This window comes from Mustela nivalis, assembly GCF_964662115.1.
Source record: "Mustela nivalis genome assembly, chromosome: X".
NCBI lineage: Eukaryota > Metazoa > Chordata > Mammalia > Carnivora > Mustelidae > Mustela > Mustela nivalis.
In genome coordinates, this window is record NC_139040.1 from 92,337,088 (window position 1) to 92,360,158 (window position 23,071).

The 23,071-nt window shown below is 40.8% G+C and overlaps 1 protein-coding gene and 1 long non-coding RNA gene across 7 annotated transcripts in view; one reads left to right on the plus strand and one right to left on the minus strand.

The window, feature by feature from the left end:
• ZNF81 (zinc finger protein 81) overlaps positions 1-19,823 on the minus strand; it is a 165,767-nt gene extending 145,944 nt beyond the window's left edge. For 2 of the 6 annotated variants that reach the window (XM_082718041.1, XM_082718037.1), the window contains exons 1-3: positions 19,300-19,384; positions 17,660-17,687; positions 12,961-13,197 (exon numbers count right to left, since the gene is read on the minus strand). In XM_082718041.1, the coding sequence (XP_082574167.1) occupies positions 12,961-13,032 (72 nt within the window). In that variant the 5' untranslated portion in view covers positions 13,033-13,197; positions 17,660-17,687; positions 19,300-19,384. Of the gene's footprint in view, positions 1-12,960; positions 13,198-17,659; positions 17,688-19,143; positions 19,403-19,650 lie in introns of those variants that run through there. The other 4 variants (XM_082718040.1, XM_082718039.1, XM_082718036.1 and 1 more) reach the window with 4 other exon arrangements.
• Positions 19,438-20,088, plus strand: LOC309856712. The gene is made up of 2 exons (XR_014307326.1): positions 19,438-19,628; positions 19,831-20,088. It is a non-coding gene; the product is annotated as an uncharacterized lncRNA (long non-coding RNA).
• Positions 20,089-23,071: the final 2,983 nt, after the last annotated feature.

A 23,071-nucleotide genomic window follows, 5' to 3' on the forward strand; every position in this document is an offset into this window, starting at 1 on the left:
TCCTTTCACTCACTCTCCAATGACCTCTTGTGCATATAATTGTAATTTTAATTCCAATTTGTAATATACGCTCATACATATTTGCATTGTATTTTTTTCCTTTAGATAACAGAAACAAAAACTGATGTCAAAAATATAGCTGAAGAGTTGCACCTGGGTGGCTTAGGTGGTTAAGCGTCTGCCTTTAGCTCAAGCAATGATCTCAGGGTCCTCACCCTCCCTCATTTTTCCCTCGCCCTGCTCATGCTCTCTCTCTTTCCCTCAGTTGTGCTCCTCCTCTCTAATAAATAAAATATGTAAAACAAATAAATACATGTATTTGAAGAAAATATTAACACACTAATGGATTGAAATGCAAAGATTACTTGAAGAAGTACAGACAACATACCTTATTCTTTAGAAGGAATTCTGAATTGTCATAAAGGGACAAATGATTCTTAAAATATAAATGTAATACAAGCTCACTGACAACAGCAAGGACATTCGTTTTTAAATTTGGTAAGCTGATTATAAATTGTGAACAGAAATTAAAGCAATCAAGAAAAAGGTAAATTTTTGAAAAAGGGCAATTGGAGACAGCCCTACAATCTTTCTTTTTTTTTTTTTAAGTAGGTCGACTTCTTTTTTTTTTTAAGACTTTATTTATTGACAGAGAGAGGAACAACCAGAGAGGGAACACATGCAGGCAGAGTGGGAGAGAGAGAAGCAGGCTTCTTGCTGAGCAGGGAGCCCGATGTGGGGCTCAATCCCAGGACCCCAGGATCATGACCTGAGCTGAAGGCAGACACTTAACAACTGAGCCACCCAGGTGCCCTATCCCTACAATCTATTAGAATAAATTATGAACACAGAGGAATTAGAATCAAAGATTAGGACTATTATTATTATTTTTTGGTTTCTGTTTCAAGTTTTTATTTAAATTCTAATTAGTTAACATATAGTGTAATATTGGCTTCAGGAGTAGAATTTAGTGATTCATCAGCATTTTGACTATTATTAGGTCAATGGCACAGAATAAGGTCCATAAATACAACCAGAGTTATATACTGGAATGTATACACATACTAATGTAGTAGTGTATATTAGTGGGGAAATACAGATTATTCAATAAATGGTGTTGGGACAGATGAGTAGGCATCTTGAAGAAAATGAAAATGGAGGAGTGCCTGGATGGCTCAGTGGGCTAAGTGTCCAACTCGTGATTTCAGCTCGGGTCAAGATTTCATGGATGGTGAGATTGAGCCCTGAGTTGGGAGTCTGCCTGAGATTCTCTCCTCCCTCTGCCCCTCCCCTATGTACACACACACGTGATCTCTCTCTCTCTCTTTCTCTCTCTCAAATAAACAAATCTTTAAAAAAAAGAATTAAAATGGATTTCTAGCTAAGGCTTTTACAACAACCACCAAAAATCTAGATAGTGAGAGAAGTAAAGGTTAAAACTAAAGATATGAAAGTACTAAACACACACACACAGAGGGTTTTTTTTTTTAAAGCATAGTTGAGCATTGGGGAAGGCCCTTCTAGTTCTGACACAAAACTTGGAGGACATAAAGATTCATAAATACAATTATGTGAAATGCATGGAGAAAACACTAAAAAAATTAAATTAAATTTAAAAAAAAGACAAATGAGAAGTTGAGGAAAAATATTTGGGTCCCCTACAAAAGAGCTATTCTCCTTAATAAATAAATAGCAACAACCTGATAGAAAAATGAGCAAAGGAAATTTATATCAGCTCAGGAAGAACATCATAAATGGTTCTTTAAACACAGTCAAATATATTTAACCTCGGCCATACTAAAAGAAATGCATATTAAATCTGTACCGAGATACCATATTTTAACCTATGTGAGGTGCCAAAAAGAAAAATTAAATATGACAAAACCCTGCTCCAAAGGGTACAGTAAAAACAGGCCTCTTTTATAACTGATACAATCCACAAGGAAAGCCACTTTGCTATATCTATCAAAAAATGAAAATGCATGTACCATTTGTCCTGAGAATTCCATTTGCAGAATTTCTCTTCAAACATACTCCCTTTTGTGTTAAGTGAAATCTGTATAAGGACTTTCACTGTAGCACTGTAATAGCAAAAGATTGGAAATACCTTAAAATGTTCATATATTAGAGTAAGATTCCAATTCACCCTTTAAAAAGAATAAGGAGGGGTGCCTGGGTGGCTCAGTGGGTTAAAGCCTCTACCTTCGGCTCAGGTCGTGATCTCAGGGTCCCGGGATCGAGCCCTGCATCGGTCTCTCTGCTCAGCGGGGAGCCTGCTTCCCCCTTCTCTCTGCCTGCCTCTCTGCCTACTTGTGATGTCTGTCTGTCAAATAAATAAATAAAATCTTGGGCGCCTGGGTGGCTCAGTGGGTTAAGCCTCTGCCTTCCGGCCAGGTCATGATCCCAGGGTCCTGGGATTGAGTCCCACATCGGGCTCTCTGCTCAGCAGGGAGCCTGCTTCCTCCTCTCTCTCTGCCTGCCTCTCTGTCTACTTCTGCCTACTTGTGATCTCTGTCTGTCAAATAAATAAATAATCTTTAAAAATAAATAATAAATAAATAAATAAATAAATAAATAAAATCTTTATTAAAAAAAAAAAGAATAAGGAACTAGAAGCACCTGGGTGGCTCAGTTTGTTAAGCGTCCAACTCTTGGTTTTAGCTCAGGTCACAATCTCAGGGTGGTGAGATCAAGACTCCTCTCAGGCTCCACGCTCAGCATGGAATCTCCTTGAGATTCTCTCCCTCTGCCCTTCCCCCTGCTCATGCTCAAGTTCTCTCTCAAATAAGGAAGTCTTTAGAAAAAAAAGGAAAAGTCAACTCATCACACTGAATGATCACCAAGATTTTTTATTAAATAAGAAAAGCAAGTGTTGGAAGTGTAAAAACAGATATAGGGGTGTGAGGGGGGGAGCTGCCTTTGCAAGAAAGTGTATATGGGAGGAGACTGAAGTCAAAATCAGAAGGTACAGTCGTGTACTGTTGGTGGGAATGCAAACTGTGTAGCCCTGTGAAAACAGTATTGGGGGGGGGGCTCCACAAAAAGTTAAAAACAGAACTACCCTATGATCCAGTAATCACACTACTGGGTATTTACCCCCAAAATACGAAAACACTAATTCAAAGAGATACATGCACCCCTATGTTTATTCATTATTTACAATACCCAAATTATGAAAGCAACCCGAGTGTCCATATCCATAGATGAATGGATAAATATGGTGTGTGTGTGTGTGTGTGTGTGTGTGTATAATGGAATATCATTCTGCCATAAAGAATGAAATCTTGCCACTTGCAACAACATGGACAGATCCAGAAAGTACAGCAGTAAGCGAAATAAGCCAATCAGAGAAAGACAAATACCTTGGGACTATGACCTCACTCATATGTAGAGTTTAAGAAATGAAACAAATGAGCAAAGGGAAAAAAAAAATAGAGACGCGAGAGACAAACCAAGAAATAGACTCTCAACTATAGAGAACAAACTGATGGTTACCAGAGGGGAGATGGGTGGCAGATGGGTCAAACAGGTGAAGGGGATTAAAAGCACACTTACCGTGATGAGCATTATACAATCATATAAGTTATATAATTATATAAATTCCCGTGATGAGCATTATGAGCATTATATAATGTATAGTTATTAAATCATTATATTGTCTACTTGAAACTTATAGAACACTGTATGTTAATACTGGAATTAAAAATTTAAAACTTAGTAAAACAATTAGAGGGTACATATATTTTTCCTTTTCAAGAGATTTTTATTATGAAAAACAGTATTCACGTAAAGATACAGGAAACAAATACCTGGCTTACTAATTATTCAAGGCTAATACCTACCTAATTCCCACCCTGGTGTGGGAACAGAACATGGCCAGCTCCTTGCCCAGAAGCCTTCCTCACGCCTCTTTTCCTCCTCCAACACCCAACCCCCACCAATCAAGGAAACCACTGCACTGCCTCTAACAGTAAACACTTCCCTGGTTTGCTTTCTAGTTTTACCCCCTCACTATACACCCAATACAGATTCATTTGGCCTGTCTTAAAACTTTCTGCGAATGGTAATCGCACAAATTCTTTCGGGTCTGGCTTCTTTCACTCGATTTTGTGTTCAACCTTTTTATCCGGTCTGCTATTAATGGACATTAAAGTTATTTCTAGGTTCTGGCTGTTATAAGGAAAGCTACGGTGAGCGTTTATACATGTGTCCTGGTGTATCAGCCAAGGATTTCTGTTGCATTTTTTCTTAGGAGAACTGTTTCCACATAGGGTCTACACATGCCTGGATGAAGAAGGCTAAAATGTTTTTCAAAGAGGTTGTGCCAATTTACGGTCCCACCGGCAGTACAGACGTGCAGACATGAGCTAATATATCAACAGCTGTATTGCTGACCATAGCACGAGCTGCTGATATGGCTCTCTAGCCTCCCAATGCTTGTCATTGTTAGTCTTATTTTAAGATTTTTCTTTATTCATTTGAGAGAGAGGAAGAAAGAGAGCAGGAGCCGGGGGGAGGGGCAGAGGGAGAGGGACAAGCAGACTCCTGGCTGAGCCAAAATCCAACGTGGGGCTCGATTCCAGGACCCAGAGATCATGGCCTGAGTTGAAGGCAGACGCTTAACCAACTGAGCCACCCAGGTGCCCCTCGGTCTTCTAAATTTTAGCCTTTCTGGTGAAAGTGTAGTTGTATTACACTGTACTTTAAACTGTGTATTTCCCTGATGACTAATGAGATTGAGCACGGTCTCAGGTGTTTATTAGCTATTTGGGTATCTTCTTTTGTTTCATATCTGTTCAAATAAAGCCTCTGACTACTGGGTAGTCCGCTTTTTCTTATTGTTTGGTTGTTCTTTATATATGCTTGGTATATGTCCGGTCTTGTCTATCTCTTCTCCCACTCTGTGGCTTATAATCTTCTTCTTAATGTAAGTGATAGTAGTTATCACTTATCAGGATAGCAGTTATCTTTGGGAGTAGGAGGACTCTGGAATGTTAACTCTGGATACTTTCTAGATATACACAGTGAAAAAAATCACTGAGCTAGACATGTCTGTCTTGCACACTTTTCTGTACATATGTTGTATCTTACAATAAATATCTTTTAAAGATAGGCTTAATCTATGACCCATTAACTCCACCACCATGTACATAGTTAAGAGACAGGGATATACATGTATATTGGGGACATGATAAAAATGTTCACGGCAGCATTGTTTGTAGTTCATATTATATTTCACCAAAATTAACAAAACTGATAAAAATTTATTTAGTAGGTCACCGTTTTGTGAAATAAAAAGGATAAAATAAGAATGTGTTTTCAGCTGCTTTTATTTGCATCAAAAATCCCTAATCACACAGAGAAAACGAACTAACCTGGTTAAATGTATTAGAGAGAACTGAGCTAAGGAGAAAGATAATTTAGACTATTACTTTTATATTTTTAAATTTTATATAGTTGTATATTTTAAAATTTTTGAGCCACGTGTTGATATCATTAAACTAAAAAAAAACTCATTAATATCCTTATAGTGATAAGATGCCTCATCCATAAAACAAAAACAGCACGTGGGTTGCGGGGGTGCCTCAGTCAGTTAAGTGTCTGACTCAATTTTGGCTCAGGTCATGATCTCAGGGTTGTGGGATCAAACCCCACATTAGGCTCCCTGCTGAACAGGGAGCCGGCTTCTCCCTCTCCAACTCCCCCATGCTTGTGCTCTTTCTCTGCGTCAAATACACTTGATCTTAGCCAAAAGGCCGAGAAGCGATCTCTCTATGTGTCAAATAAATAAATAAAATCTTTTTTAAAAAATTCCAGGGAAAAGAAAGAATTGTGCAGAAATAGTAATCACAGCATAGCTACTCCATGACTGAACTATAAACAGTTTTAATAAACACCAATGAGGAAGCTGATCAAAACAATACTATTTATAGGCAAATGTGTATGTTAGTGGGGTGTATAGAAAAGCTAAACTTCCATCTTCCTTAATGGAAAGTCAAACGTTAAGGGCCAAAATTTTTTTTTAAAGATTTTATTTATTTATTTATCAGAGAGAGTGAGTACAGGCAGACAGAGTGGCAGGCAGAAGCAGAGGGAGAAGCAGGCTCCCTGCTGAGCAAGGAACCCGATGCGGGACTCGATCCCAGGATGCTGGGATCATGACCTGAGCCGAAGGCAGCCGCTTAACCAACTGAGCCACCCAGGCGTCCCAAGGGCCAAAATTCTTTTAAAAATATCAAATCCATTAAGCAGAGTTAAGAGTGCTTGCCTCCAGGGAGCCAAAATCTGACAAAAAACAAAGCAGGAAAGAGCCATTTTTAAAAGACAACCTCAAAAGCTGTTTGCCACCCTTTACCACTTGTAAATAAAACTAAAAACTAATGTTAAATCACAAAATGGCAAAAAATATTCACAAAAACATACAAGAACCATAATGGGTCATGAACCCTAACATTTAAAAAAAAAAACACCTTTAAAAATCCTTAAGCTATGAAACTAGAAATCAAGTAGAAGAAAAACTCTGGAAAGAATAAAACACATGGAGGCTAACAACATGCTAGTGAACCACAAATGGGTCAATCAAGAGGTCAAAGAGGAAGTAAAAAATATATATAGACAGGTGAAAATGAAAACACAATGGTCCCAAATCTTTGGGACTCGGCAAAAACAGTTCTAAGAGGGAAGTGTACTGAGATCAGGCCTACCCCAAGAAGCAAGAACAATCTCAAATAACCTGACCTTACAGCTGAAGGAGCCAGAGAAAGAAGAACAAACAAAACCCAAATCTAGAGAAGGAAGGAAATAAAAATATTAGAGCAAAAATAAATGAGACAAAGACAAAAAAAAAAAAACCAGAAAAGGGCAATGAAGCAGATCAACAAAATTGATAAACCCTGATCTCATTGAGAAAAAAAGAGAATACTCAAATAAATAAAATCAGAAATGAAAAAAGACACAGGACAAGTGACCTCACAGAAATACAGAGGATCATAAGGGAATATCATGAAACATAATACGCCAACAAATTGGACAGCCTAGAAGAAACAGATACATTCCTAGAAATATCATCTCCCAAAACTGATTGGAGGAAGAAACAGAAAATTTGAACAGACTGATTAACAGCAATGAAATTGAATCAGTAGTCAAAAAACTCCCAAAGAATGGAAGTCCAGAACCAGATGGTTTCATAGGTGAATTCTAAAGAATTACTACTGAGGTGCCGGGGTGTGCAGTTAGTTGAGTGCCTAACTCTTGGTTTCAGCTCAGGTTGTGATCTCCGTGTCGTGGGATGGAGACCTTCATCAGGCTCCACACTCAGCTTCGAGACTGCTTAACATTCTCTCTCTCCTCCCTCCTCTCCCTCTGCCCCTACATACACACACACACACTCTCTCTCTCAAATAAATAAACAAATCTTTTTAAAAGATAAAAAAGAGCTACTATATATTCTTTTCAAATTATTTTAAAAAGTAGAAGAGGAAGGAAAACTTCCAAATTCATTCTACAAGGTCAGCATTTTCCTGATACCAAAACCAGACAAGGATACTACAAAGAAAGAGAAGTACAGGCCAGTATCTCTGATGAACATAGATGCAAAAATCCTCAACAAAGTATTAGCAGACTGAATCCAACAATATATTTTTAAAAATCCTAACCCTAACCCTAATCCATAGTCAAGTGAAATTTATTCCAGGGATGTAATGGGGGTTTAATACTCATAAACCAGTGAGTGTCATACAACACATTAACAAGAGAAAGGATAAAAACCATATGACCATCTCAACAGATGCAGAAAAAGCATTTGACAAAGGATAACATCCATTCATAATAAAAACTTTCAATAAAGTAGGTTTGGAGGGAACATGCTTCAACATAATAAAGGCCATATATAAAAAACTCACAGCTAACATCATAGTCAATAGTGAAAACCTGAAAGCTTTTCCTCTAGGATCAGAAACAAGACAGCTACATGCAAAATAATGAAAATGGGGTACTTTTTTTTACAACATATATAAAAATAAACTTAAAATGGATTAAAGATCTAAATGTGAGACCTGAAGTCACAGTAATCCTAAAAGAAAATACAGATAGTAATCTCTTGGACATTGCCCTTAGCAACATATTTATAGATATGTCTCCTGAGGCAAGAGAAACAAAAGCAAAAATAAACTATTGGGACTGTACCAAAATAAAAAGGTTTGCACAGCAAAGGAAACCATCAACAAAATAAGAAGGCAAGGGGTGCCTCGGTGGCTTAGTGGGTTAAAGCCTCTCCCTTTGGCTCAGGTCATGATCCCAGGGTCCTGGGATATAGCCCCACATCGGGCTCTCTGCTCAGCGGTGAGCCTGCTTCCTCCTCTCTCTCTCTCTGTCTCTCTGCCTACTTGTGATCTCTCTCTGTGTGTCAAATAAATAAAATCTTTTTAAAAAACAAAAAAAGTAAGAAGGCAAACTAGTGAAAAGGAAAGGATATGTGCAAATATCTGTCCAATAAGTGTATATCCAAAATATACAAAGAACCCTAAAATCATCTGATTAAAAACCAGGCAGAGGACCTGAATAGATACTTTTCCAAAAAAGACAGATAGGTGGCCAACTGGCTCATGAAAAGATGCTCAACATCACTAATTATCAGGACAGTGCCAATAAAAAACCACATGAAATGTCACCTCACAACAGCCAAAATGCCTAGAATCAAACAGGGAAGATATAACAGGTGTGGGGGAGGATGTGGAGAAGAAGGAAGCCTCATGCACTGCGGGTGGGAATGGAATCAGGTACAATCACCTCGGGTAGACAGTGGAGAGGTTACTCAAAACATTGAAAATAGAATTACTCCACGATCCACTGATGCCACAACTGGGTACTTACCCAAGGAAAATGAAAATACATATTCGAAAAGGTATGTGTACCCCTATGTTTATTGAAACATTATTCACAATAGTTAAGATTAAGGAAGGAACCCAGGTGTCCATCAATAGATGAAAGCATAGAGAAGATGTGGTACACACACACACACACACACACACACACTGAAATGTTACTCAGCCATAAAATAGAATGAAATCCTGGGACTCCTGGCTGGCTCAGTTGGTGGGGCCTGTGACTCGATCTTGGGGTTGTAGGTTCAAGCCCATGTTATGTAAAAAGATTACTTAAAAATAGAATCTTTTTTTAAAAGATTTTATTTATTTGACAGAGATCACAAGTAGGCAGAGAGGCAGGCAGAGAGAGGAAGGGAAGCAGGCTCTCCGGGCTGAGCAGAGAGCCGGATGTCGGGCTCGATCCCAGGATCTTAGGATCATGACCTGAGCCCAAGGCAGAGGCTTTAACCCACTGAGCCACCCAGGCGCCCCAAAAATAGAATCTTTAAAAAAACAACAAAAAAAGAATGAACAGGAGATCACACAAGGAAAACACTTCCCCAGAGGTACTGACTGGAAAAATGAGAGGGGCTGATCATTGTGAGTTCTTACAAGAGGTGGAGCTCAAAGACTAGAGTTTTAGAGGTCCGTGCCATGGCTGGTGTGAGCCCAGCAGGTGCCATGGCTTTCCTGCAGAGAAGGAGGGCGGAGGCCTCAGGGCCGACGGCATGCTCTGAGGATTCCCTGGGACACACTGGGAGAGACAGTTTCCCTTCTTGGAGGACACTGGGGAGAACTGGCCTTGCCTCTCAGGGGCCAAAAGAGCCAGCAGGCACCATTGTGCTCCCCTGCCACTTAGCATAGGACCAGAGACACCTACTGAGGGCGGCTAACCTGGACACTGGCATTTTGTTGTATTTTACTCTAAATTCCAAGCCCCTGTGCTTTGGTGTGACTGCCCTTTTGGGACAAATTGGCACCAGCCCCAGTGCGTCAAGACCCGCCCCCAGAGGACCACTGAAGGACCACACCATGCTGGGTCCCTAAAGTTTGAAGCTTTGAAATGCAGCTGGCCTTCCTGGAATAAAAGACAGGTGCCCTACACTGCAAGGCGGGCAGGTGGCCTGGACATGAGCAGGGTGAAGGCAGGGATCTAAGGGACACCTGGGACATACGAGGGGAGAGGGTCTGCTCTCTCTTGAGGGCTTCCTGGACAGCAACGGGCACAGACTCCCCTCTCCGGGGATGAGAGAGAGGGCTGGTGTGATTCTTCTCCCCTACCCAGTAGGATGCACTGAAGTCAGGGAGCACCACAGCACCCACAGTGGGAGCTGGAGCCACTTACACCAAGCCCCACCTCTCTGTGCTCAGCAGGTCTTTCTTTACTAGGGCCGGTGTACCTGAGACCCAGGGCAAGAGGCTCCTCCCCGAGAAGACCAGCACAACCCCCTCCACCCCCGCATATACCACATCTCCTGACCACAGAGTGCTGCAAAGCTTCAGCTTGACTGGAAAAGCATCAGGTCTCTTTTCAGCAAGCAGACCAGAGTGCACCTAGTTAAAACTCGACACACTCTGGCCAAGGTCCAAATGCTCCCCACTGCAGCCAAGGAGAAACTCTGCAGGAGACTGACCGGACGGAAAAAGCAGTGAAAACACAGCAGCAGAAGGCACACAGCATACACCAGAGACACTTCCTGAAGCATCAGGTGCTGGACAGTATAAGACTACTTCTTCATTAGGCCATTACTCTCAGAAGCAAGATACATTACAGACTTTCCTAACACAGAGGAGAAAACAGAGACCTAGGGGCGCCTGGGGGGCTCAGTCAGTTAAGTGTCTGCCTTCGGCTCAGATCAGATCTCAGGGTCCTGGGATAGAGCCCCAGGTCAGGGTCTATATCACCAGTAAGTCTGCTTCTCCCTCTCCCTCTGCCCCTCCGCACTGCTTGTGCTCTCTCTCTCTCTCTCTCTCTCTGTCTCAAAAAAATAAATAAAATCTTAAAAAAAAACCAGCCCAGAGACCTAAACAAAATGCCAGAATAGGGGATTCATCCCAAAAGAAAGAACAAGACAAGTTCAGGCCGGGGATCTAACTGAAATGGATGTAAGTAATATGTCTGACCCAAAGCAACAACCATTAGGTTACTAGCTGGGCTTGAGAAGAGCATAGAAGACGCCAAAGAAACCCTGGCTGCAGAGATAAAAGACCTAACTCAAACTATCAGGCCAAAATTCAAAAAACTATAACTGAGATGTGAAATGGACTGGATGTAATGACCACAAGGATGGAAGAAGCAGAGGAATGAATAAATGATACAGAGGACAAAATTATGGAAAATAATGATAGAATTGGGAACTCAAGAACTCCATAAAGCATAATAACATTCATATTATAGGAGTCCTAGAAGAAGAAGAGATGGAAAATGGAGCTGAGGTTTATTTGAAAAAATTATAGGTGAAAACTTCCTTAATCTGGGGAAGGAAACAGACATCCAAACACGGGAGGCACAGAAAACTACATCAAAATCAACAAAAGCAGGTTAACACCAAGACACATTGTAGTAAAATTTGCAAAATACAGAGATAAGGGGAAAAAATCCTTAAAGCAGCAAGAGAAATGAAGTCCCTAATTTATAAGGGAAGACAAGTAAGGTTAGCAGCAGATTTTGCCATGGAAACCTGGCAGGCCAGAGGAGAGGGGCAGGACATATTCAATGTGCTGAATGGGAAAAATATGCAGCCAAGAATACTGTATCCAGCGAGGCTGTCATTCAGAATAGAAAGAGAGATGAAGAGTTTCCGACAAACAAAAACTAAAGGAGTTTGAGACCACCAAACCAGCCCTGCAAGAAATATTAAAGGGGACTCTGTGTGGGAAAGAAAGACCGAAAGCAACAAAGACTAGAAAGGAAAAGAGAAATGCTCCAGAAACAACCACTTAACAAATAATACAATGGCAACAAATTTGTATCTTTCAGTAATCACTCTGAATGTAAATGGGCTACATGCCCCGATCAACAGTTATGGGGTATCAGAATGGATATAAAAAACAAGACACACATTTTAGACCCAAAGACACCTCCAGATTAAAAGGAGGGAGTAGAGAACCATTTGTCATGTTATGGACATCAAAAAAAGCTGGAGTAGCCATACTAACATCAAACAAGATTTTAAAACAAAGCTTGTAACAAGAGATGTAGAAGAGCATTAAATCATAATTAAGGGGTCTATCCATCAAGAAGATCTAACAATTGTAAATATTTATGCCCTCAACTTGGGAGCAGCCAAATATATAAATCAATTAATAACAAATATAAAGAACTTATTGATAATAATACAATGATAGTAGGGGACTTTAACACCTCACTGACAGCAATGGACAGATCATCTAAGCAGAAGATCAATAAGGAAACAGGGCTTTGAATGACACACTGGACCAGATGGACTTAACAGATATACTCAAAACATTTTCTCCTAAGGCAGCCAAATATACATTCTTTTTGAGTACACATGGGACCTTCTCTAGAATAGATAACATCCTGGGTCACAAATCAGGCCTCAACCAGTACAAACAGACTGAGATCGTACCATGCATATTTTCAGACCACAACATTGTGAAACTTGAAGTCAACCACAAGAAAATATTTGGAAAGGCCACAAATACATGGAGGTTAAAGAATGTCCGACTAAAGAATGAGTGGGTTAACCAAGAAATTAAAGAAGAAATTAAAAAAATACATGGAAGCAAATGAAAATGAAAACAGGATAGTCCAGAGCCTTTGGGATGCAGCAAAGGCAGTCCTAAGAGGGAATTATATAGCAATACAGACCTATCTCCAGAAGCAAGAAAAATCTTAAATATACAACCTAACCTTATACCTAAAGGAGCTAGAAAAAGAACATCAAATGAGTTTAAGCCACCCAAAGAAGGGAAGTAATAAAGATTAGGAACTTCACACAAGGGACATGAATGACCCATAAAAATTCCCTGATTATGCTGCTTGCTTAAGGAAAAAGTCATACAAATCAAAATCACAAGACATTATCTTTCATTCTGGATGAATTCCTGGCCCTGGGCCCCTCTTCCTCCTCACCTCACAGGAGTCGTCACAGGTCCCCATGCCCAGAGCCAGGGATGGCCCAGGAGAGCTCCGGTTGGCTGGCATGTTCCCACTGGACCTCAGCCCTCCAGCTCTCTTGCTGATGCTCCTCCCACAAGCCTGAAGCCAAGGGGTCCGTGGACTCAGTGAGAGCTGTCGGGGCCAGGAAGCAGCTCCTGTGGCCTCCACTACGGGGTCTGGCCCACAGGCTCCACGAGGACTCCAAGAAACCTGGAAAGACAGTGTCCACATGGTCAGTCATTCAGCATTCACCCCAGAAATGCTTCCGGGGGGTACCAAAGTACAGTCCCTGGCCTTGCATACTGTGGGGTAGACACAGTCCAGTCAAATAAAAGGCATGACCTATTCTAGTCATCCATCAAAATGGAATATGAGCAAGACCATGAGATACAGACGACCATCACTAAAGCCTTAAATTCTAGCTTTGGCAACTTGTAGTGACGAGAATATAAAAACGTTTCTCAAGTTTTCTTTTCTTTTTTTTTTTTTAAAGATTTTATTTATTTATTTGACAGAGAGAAATTACAAGTACACTGAGAGGCAGGCAGAGAGAGAGAGAGAAGGAAGCAGGCTCCCTGCTGAGCAGAGAGCCCGATGCGGGACTCGATCCCAGGACCCTGAGATCATGACCTGAGCCGAAGGCAGCGGCTTAACCCACTGAGCCACCCAGGCGCCCCTCAAGTTTTCTTTTCAAAATGAGTCAAAACTCTTCACCTCAAGGAGTTGTGAAAACTCAACGAGATGACGTTTATAAGGCACCTGGCAGCAGGCTGGCCAAGGGAACTTTTTTTTTCTTTAAAGTTTTTATTTATTTGAGTAACCTCTACACCCAACGTGGGGCTCGAACCCATGACCCCAAGATCAAGAGTCGCCTGCTCCTCTGATTGAGCCAGCCAGACACCTCTAAGCTTTTTTTTCTTCTTCACAGTTTCACAGTATATCATCGTCGTCCAGGGAACAGTTAATTCACATTAGCAAGTACTGTCATTACTTTAAGGGATCAGGTAATATGCGGAAGGGGGTACCTCACTTAATTTACACAATGATCATCTCACCTGTGTGTTGCCACAATTACTATTATTTCATTTTATGCACACAGAGACAGAGGCTTAGCGATAAAGTCAAAGCCAGTCTACCCGGCTTCAAAATTCACCTTCTCAACACTAACACACAGTACTTTTTGCGTGGTAGGCTTAAATAAACGCGGTTCTGTTTAACAGATGTTAAGAACCTGACTGTGATTTGGAACACACAGAAAAAGATTTTTTTAAAACAGAAGAGATAGGCCATAAGGAAAATGCTAATAGCCTGGGATTCCAACGTCTTAACTACCTCAGAATAGTCAGAGGTAAATGTGTTTCTCCTCTCACAGGGTCTAGGGAGGAGAGGATGCCTCTGTGTCTACGCTGAGGAACAATTTTATTCTGATCAACCAATAAAAGCACTACAGATTTAGTTGTTCTTGCTGGGAAAGGGAAAGTATCCTTTATAAGATGAAGAGGAACTTAATTAAGAAAAGCAGAAGTAAGAAATGGGATAAAGAGGAAACAAGAAAGTAAATAAGGAATAAAATAAAAGGCATGAACACATTGAATTTTAAACCTATAAACATGATGTTGTATCAGAGAAGGACTAGGCTTTCTTTCCTGATGCCCATGGAACTTGTATACAATTCCATTAAATAACTTGGCCACGAAGAAAATCTAGTAGCGGCACCTGGGTGACTCAGTTGGTTAAGTCAAGCAACTGACTCTTGGTTCCAGCTCAAGTCATGATGTCATGGGGCTTGGGATCCAGTCCCATGTAGGGCTCTGGGCTCAGCAGGGAGTCTACTTGAAAGTCTCTCCCTTCCACCTTCCCCTCACTCAGTCACTCGCTCGCTTTCTCTCTAATAAATAAATCTTAAAAAAAAAAAAAAAAGAAAATCTGGTAGATGTTTTAATGTTGGGAATTGATAGGCTACATGGTCTGATCATAACATAAGACGCTCAGTATCATTAGTCATTAGGGAAATGCAAAGCAAAACCAAAATATTTCATTCATTAGCAGACCGCTTCACATCCATGAGGATGGCTAAAATAAGGGCTAAAAAAAGACAGTAGCAGGTATTGGTGTGATGGGAATAAACTGGAGCTATCATATGTTGCTGGTAGAAATATAAAATGGTATAGAGCCACTCTGACAAACAGTTTGGCAGTTCCTCAAAATGTTACCCATAGAGTCACTATATGATCTGGCAACTCCACTCCTAGGTCCCTCGCCAGGAGAAATGGAAACACATGTCTGCTCGAAAGCTTATATATACAACTGCTCACAGCGGTATTATTCATAGTAGCCAAAAAGTGGAAACCACTTCAATGGCAAATGAGGTGGTTTCAAATGAAAACGAATAAACAAAAAATTTAGTATAGCAATACAATGGAATATTATTTGGCAATTAAAAAGAAGTACTGACACGTGGTGCTACAGCATAAATAAACCTTGAAGTCAATATCTTATGGGAACGAAGCCAATTGCAAAAGACCCCATATTTTATTATTCCATTGATGTGAAATATTCAGAATAGGCAAATACGTAGATATAGAAAATTGGTTAGTAGCTGCCTAGTCTGGGAGTGTGGGGTGGCATGAATGGTCAATGTCAGCTAATGTGTATAAGGTTTCTTTTCAGAGGTATTGAAAATGTTCTAAAATCAGATTGTGGTGATGACTGTACAACTCTGTGAATGTAACAATAACCTCTGAACGTATACTCTAAATAGATGAATTTTATAGTACTGGACTAGATCTAATCTATTTTGTATATCTAAATAAGTCTGTTTAAAAAAAAAGGAAGACTTGCCTAAATAACCCAAGGGTCAAAGTGGGAAGTCAATACAGAAGCTACACGAGTCTTAGAAAAATCATGGAACACACGGAAGTCATACAGAGTGAAATTTACAGCTTTAAGTGACTTGATTGTAATTAAAAATAAATATAACAAAAAAGAGCTAGGTATTCAGCCTAAAACATTAGAATTAGGAAAAACAAAACTAGGTAAAGCCCTCCAAATAAACTATTCATTAATAAAAATAAATTAATTAAAAATAAATTAAATATAAAAATAAATTTAAAAATAAAAAAATTAAATAACTCAAATAAATATACTATGGGGTTTAAAGAAAATAAAGAGCTGGTCCTTTGAAATGACCAATGTCATAGATAACCTCCTAGCAAACTAGATAAAGGAGATGAGTTGTTGGGGTTTTTTTTAAAGATTTATTTATTTGCGAGAGAGTATGTGAGAGAGAGAGGGAGAGCGTGTGCACACACGAGTGGGGGGAGGGGCAGAGGGAGAGAGGATACAGATTCCCTGCTGAGCAGGAAGCCCCATGCAGTGCTTGATCCGAGGACCCCAAGACCATGACCTGAGCCAAGGCAGATGCCCAACCAACTGAGTCACCCAGGCACCCCAAGGTGAAGAGTTATAAAAAAATATATATACACACACACACACATATATGCATATACAGAAATATATATATGTATATATATATTTTTTCCAAATATGTGGAAAATCTTTCTCAGGGCAGTGTTTCAAAGTAGTTATTGTGGGATATTATGCAAAACTGTATAGCGACATTTTTTTTTTAAGATTTTATTTATTTGTCAGAGAGAGCGAGCACAGGCAGACAGAATGGCAGGCAGAGGCAGAGAGAGAAGCAGGCTCCCTGCCGAGCAAGAAGCCCGATGTGGGACCCGATCCCAGGACGCTGGGATCATGACCTGAGCTGAAGGCAGCTGCTTAACCAACTGAGCCACCCAGGCGTCCCTAGCAACATATTTTAATCCTGATGTGAAACAGGCGCTTCCCTAGCAAGGTGTAAATTAACAAAGTTAATACAGGAAACAACAGAAGAGAAAAAAATGTAGAAGAGACCAGGGGAAAAAATGACATAAGACAACAAATACAAATAGTAAGACTCTGACACACAGAAAGGAAAGGCAAACAGTCCATGGATCTTACGGCCTGAGGAACGACACACTCGTGAGTTCCCTAGGTTTCCTTTTCCTCCCATATATCAGAAACAGGACACTGGAGAAGTTTATAACTCAGAACTGTCAACAGCCATAAATGAAAAAGCTCTGAGAAATGCCTAATTACCTTAACCACGGGACCAAGAAGAGGGTTGCCTAACTAAATACCACCCCACTCCAGCCAAATACTAACAGAAAACACATTCTCTTAAAGCATCCAGGCAACATTCTCCAAGACATACCACACCCAGGGTCATTAAACAAACTTCCATCAATTGCAATCTATATCCTCTAATATCACCAAACTAGAAATCAACAACAGAAAGGTAACAGGAGAGTCTCCAAACACTTGAAAATTAAACAATACATTTCTATATCACCCATGGATCAAAGAGGTGGTCTCAAGGCAAATTAAAAAGTCATGAATGAAAATAAAAATACAACATATCAAAAGTTGGGGGATGTAAATAAAGCAGTGTCAAGAGGGAAAATTATAGCATTAAGATGTTTATATGAAAAAAGAATTAAGGTCTTAAACCAATAATTTAAGCTCCCATCTCAAGAAACTAGAAAAAGAACAAAGTAAACCCAAAACAAGCAGAAGGGAGAAAGCCATAAATATAAGAGCAGAAAGCAATGAAACTGAAAACACTTACCAAATTGTTGAATCACTCTATTGTATACCTGAAAACAAACAAAAATAGTTGAGATAAAATATATATGTAAATATAGAAAAAAAGAAAAATTGAAAACAGAAAAACAATACAGAACAATCACTGAAACCAAAAGCTGGTTCTTTGAAAAGAGTGATAAAATTGGTAATCCACTAGCAAGACTGATAAAGAGAAAAAGAAACAAGATACAAATTACCAATATTAGAACTGAAACATAAGATATAATTACAGATGCTGCAGCCATTAAACAAAAGTAAGGGAATACCACAAATAACTTAAACGCACATAAATTGAATTATAAATTCAATTGGATGAAATAGTCCAATTCTCCACAAAACACAAACTTCCACAACTCACCCACAATTAAATATCTCTCTTAAAAGATTTAAATAGACAACCTGAAGCCATATAACTACTACAGAAGTTGATGCCATCATCAAAAAGTTTCCAAAAGGAAATGTCCAGGCCCAGAGGGTTTCCCTGGAGGATTTTACCAAACGGTTAAAGGAAAAATTAGCATAATTCTACATAATCTCTTCCAGAAAATAATTCCTACCTCATTCTATGAGGCCAGTACTACTCTAACACTAACACCAGACAAAAACAGTACAAAAAACTAAAACTGTAGACCAATATCTTTCATAAACCGAGTGGCAGAAAATCCTTAAAAAAAAAAAAAAAAGCAGTAGCTAATCCATTCCTGCAACACATGAAAAGAATTATACACCACAACCAAGTGAGGTTTATTCCAGGAATGTAAGGCTGGTTCAACATTCAGAAATCAATCAGTGCAATCTCCCATATTAACAAGCTAAAGAAGGAAAATCACAAGACCACATAAATTCATACAGTACTGACGAATTTCTACACATTCATTACAAAACCAGACAGACACACAGATCAATGGAACAGAATAAAGAACCTAAAAATAGCCGCACACAAGTATGTGCGATTTATTTTTCACAAAGGTGCAAAATAAGTCAAGGAAGGAAGCATAGTCTTCAACAGATGGTGCCTGAGTAATTGGACGTCCAAACAGATGAGCTTCAATCTAAGTCTCACACTTTATACAACACTGAACTCAAAATGCATCGTGAACAGCAGCAGGAAGGAGAAATGGACCCAACACCAAGACACTGGAGAATTTCTCTCCCCTCGGGAACAGGAGAAAAGGACAACAAAGAATGTAAATTGTGTATGACACGGGTGACAACCAAACAACTAAATATAATTTTTGATTAAAATATGGAACATTTATAAAAATTCACCATGGCCTAGGCCACGAGTCTCCTCCTGTTTGAAGGAATGAGCTGCACGTAGACATTTTTCTGACCACAGAAAACTAAGGCTAGAAATCTATTAAAAAAAAATAAACTTCTGGAAACTAAAAACGCACTTCTAAATAACTCGCGGGCAGAAGAAAAAAATCAACTTTTAGGGAACACTTAGAACGTAATGTACCGAACCTTGGGGGTCTTAGAGTGAACTTCAGGACCTTAACGTTGAGAAAAGAGGAAAGCCTGCAAAATAATGATCGAATCATCCAGCCACGGTTAGACAACCGATTCCACCACTGACCACACAGAATTCCCCAACACTCACGCTCCCCGGGGCCCCATCACCTCCACATCCCTCCGACACAGAGCACTGAGATCCTCCTGACAACTATTAAACCACTGCTGAGAACCGGAGCCGCTTCCGGTCACCACCCCTAGCACCGCCCCTTCTCCGGGTTTGGGGCGACGAACGAAGGGGGCGTGGTCCTGCATACGCGCAGAACCACTTTCGAAGACGCTGTCAGCCCAGAGTCAACATGGAGATGTTACGGAATCGATGCTTTGGCGCGTTCAGCGCCCCTCGGCCGCGTTGTCAGGCGGGGAACATGGCCGCGCCCTGGCCGCGCATCCAGTGGGGTGCGCCATGTTGGGGGAGTGACCATTCCGTACCGAGGGTAAGGAAGCCTCTAAACTCACAGAGCAGAGCCGTGGACCTGTCTCAGTGGCGGGAAGCATGGGAAGCGACGTTCTTTTGGGCGGTCTTCCTGGAGGAGGGGGTCTTTGGTTCTGTACTCTGGATCTATCTAATAATGTTCAGAGAAGCTGTAGGGCTTCTGGAAAGATGCAGAGGTGCCAGTGGCTATTCTCTCTCGGCAGATACCACACGGCGTGAACGGAGGGGAGAAGTCAGACTGGTTTACAGTCCTCTCCTGGAACATACCACGAGCAAAGAAGGGGAAGAAATTGGGGGTGGGCAAGCCTCCTAGGATACAGCACGGAGGGAAAAAGGGAAGTCAGTGTCAGATTCCCCTGTGTTGTGCTTGTAGGGGTTGGCTGCGGGGTCTGACGCTCCCATAGTCCACATTATCTCCCACTTCAGCAGCCCCAGATGAAATAAAATATGTACCAATAATACTTTTTGACTTTTCCTTAATCGGAAGCAATATGTCAATAAAAACATCTTTAGGAAACCATTATTTTTATTTCCACATAGAATAAAATCTGCATTGTGATAGTGCCCTTTGAAAAATGTGGCTTTAAGACAAGACTGATTCTACCCTTGAACTGGTTTGCCATCCCTAATATTACTTCTAATATAGAAATTCTGGAGATGCCCATACCCTTCTAGGACATGTCACTGGGGTAGAAAAGGAAGACATCCTGTTGGACTTTAGCTGGGAATGCCTACTTTTCCTTCAAAACCAGGTTCAAATATCTCCTCCAGGTAGAAGGCTCTGTACCCCGCTGAAGGCTTTTCCGAATTCTCGGGTGAGGAAGGTACTTTGAGGCGACCTGACACAGGCTCAGGTATGGACTTACTAGATGCTCTCTGTCCAGTCACATCCCCTCTGGGGCTCAGTTTCACAGTCTGGAATGTGAGGGTGCTGCACTCAGCCTGAGACCATCTGGGACTAATTTGTAGTCTGACAGATCCATCAGTCAATGAGGGAGACCACACACCAGAGGAACCAAGGAACCACTAAACAAAGGAAAAGATAGAGTTATAGGATTCTGAGGAATGATGAAGATCAGGTGAAATAGAAATGAAGCCATGTTTGGGTGACCTTAAGCCAAAATGGGGCTATGTGTGAACTGCAAAGGGAACTGAGTCCCGTTTTCCTGAAAACAATAAAGTTTTGTTGTCTAGTTTTGTGTCTAGATACCCCTTATGTCTGGTCAGGGTTGGAAATCCCAGCTGCTTCTTTGTGTCTAAGTGACTAAGTGCAGGGAGAAAATGACCATCCCTTCCTTGAATAGGGAAAGAAGATGGTTGGGCCCAGCCCAGAAATGCCATCCAATGGTGGGATGAGCAGAGAGGCAGGAGCCCCTTGACCTTGACACTTATTGAAGCCCCTGCTCTGGCCCTAGGGCTCACTCCATCACGCCTGCTCCAAAGTCTTTTCTTTAGATGTCTTCCTTCCCTGACCTACCCCCACTACTCTCTAGCTCCTCACTATGCCTTAATTTTCTTCATAGCCTTTTGTTTTATCAGAATGATCTTAAGTATTTACTCTTCACTCATTTACTTGTTCATGCCGATACTGAAGTGATTTCTGCTTCTCCTATATGTGGAGTGATTGCTTTATTTTTGATAGCTTTACCACACATGTAGAGAGCAGTAGATCATACTCAACCAGGGTCACTGTCTTAAGAGATAAATTATTCCCTCCAAAAGACTTGTAGGCCTCTCTGGGTGACACAACTAATTATAAAATTGATTCGGTAGCAGTAATGCAGGAAATGCTATAGAGATGGAGAACTTGTAAGTATTTAAGACCCTATTTGTTCATCCATCAAATATTTATTGATGACCAGTCATTGCTCTTGGTACTTGGTAATAGGTAAAAAAGACAGACCCCAAACTCCTGGCTTCGTGAGCCCAACATCCTAGTAGGGAAGAGGGCAATAAACACTGTTTGTCGGGGCACCTGGGTGGCTCAGTGGGTTAAGCCTCTGCCTTCGGCTCAGGTCATGATCTCAGGGTCCTGGGATCGAGCCCCGAATTGAGCTCTCTACTCAGCAGGGAGCCTGCTTCTCCCTCTCCCTCTGCTTGCCTCTCTGCCTACTTGTGATCTCTCTCTCTCTCTGTCAAATAAAAAAAAGTTGATAACTGCTAATGGGGGTAGATGGGACAGTAATGGGAGTTAGAAATGTTGGGAGAGAGGAGCTGCCACTTCAAATAGAGAGATCAGAGTCTCCTTTCAAACTCTGCAACTAGGGATGCCTGGGTGGCTCAGTCGGTTAAGTATCTGCCTTTGGCTCAGATCATGGTCCCAAGGTCCTGGGATCAAGTCCTGTATCAGGCTCCTTGCTCAGCGGGGAGACTTCTACTCCCTCTACCTGCTGCTCCCCCTGCTTGTGCTCGAACACTCTCTCTCTGACAAATAAAAAAAATCTTTAAAGAAAAAATAAAGTAAAATAAAATTAAAAAAATAATTCTACAACTGACTGTGCGGAATCCTGGAGCAGGCCAGTTGTGAATCTTCATATTTACCCTGGCAACCAGTTGAAAACAAGGAAGACTGCAAGGTCAGAATATTTACCCAGCTGCAGCTAAGGACAGAATGATGAACACCTCTTCGCCCTACGGTAAATGCAGAGAATAGTATCCACAGTCTTCTGATCAGCCTTGTCTTGCATGCCGTCTTCTTTTAGTAGATGAGAAATATCTTACAATATGGTAAAATATTATCCATCTTCCACTGACAGAGGTAAAGGAAAACCTCATAAAAGCATCAGGTTCAATGGCTAAGCAGGGACGTTTGGACCAACAGCCACAACCCTTTACACATGTCAGGAGTCAGAAGGCAATGATAGCTTATTTATTTTGCATCCAATGAGTTTTTTTGGTGTTGTTGTTTTTTTAAGATTTTATGTATGTATGTATTTATTTATTTGACAAAGAGATAGAGCCAGGAGCACAAGCAGAGGGAATGGCAGAGGGAGAAGAAGAAGCAGGCTCCCTGCTGAGCAGAGAGCCCGATGCAGGGCTGGATTCGAGGACCCTGGGATCATGACCTGAGATGAAGGCAGAAGCTTCACCGACTGAGCCCCCCAGGTCCAAATTTTTAATGGAAAATTTTTACACTACACAAAAGCTGAAAGAATTGTACTACGAACATCCAAATGCCCTGCCCCTGGGTGTAACAACTGTTAACTTTTGTCACATTTGCATAATCTCTTCTGTACATACATACAGGCCCCATCATTTTAAAAATAATGTCATAAATAAATAAATAAATAAATAAATGTCCAAAGAAAATTATTTAAGTAACTGAAGTAGAGGTTAAAGGCTGTATTCAGCTAATGGGCATCAGGTAACCACACGCCTGACCCCGGACTGAAACGGGCTTAGGGTTTTTATAGGGGAAAGTTGGATATGTGTCTTTGCAGTCTG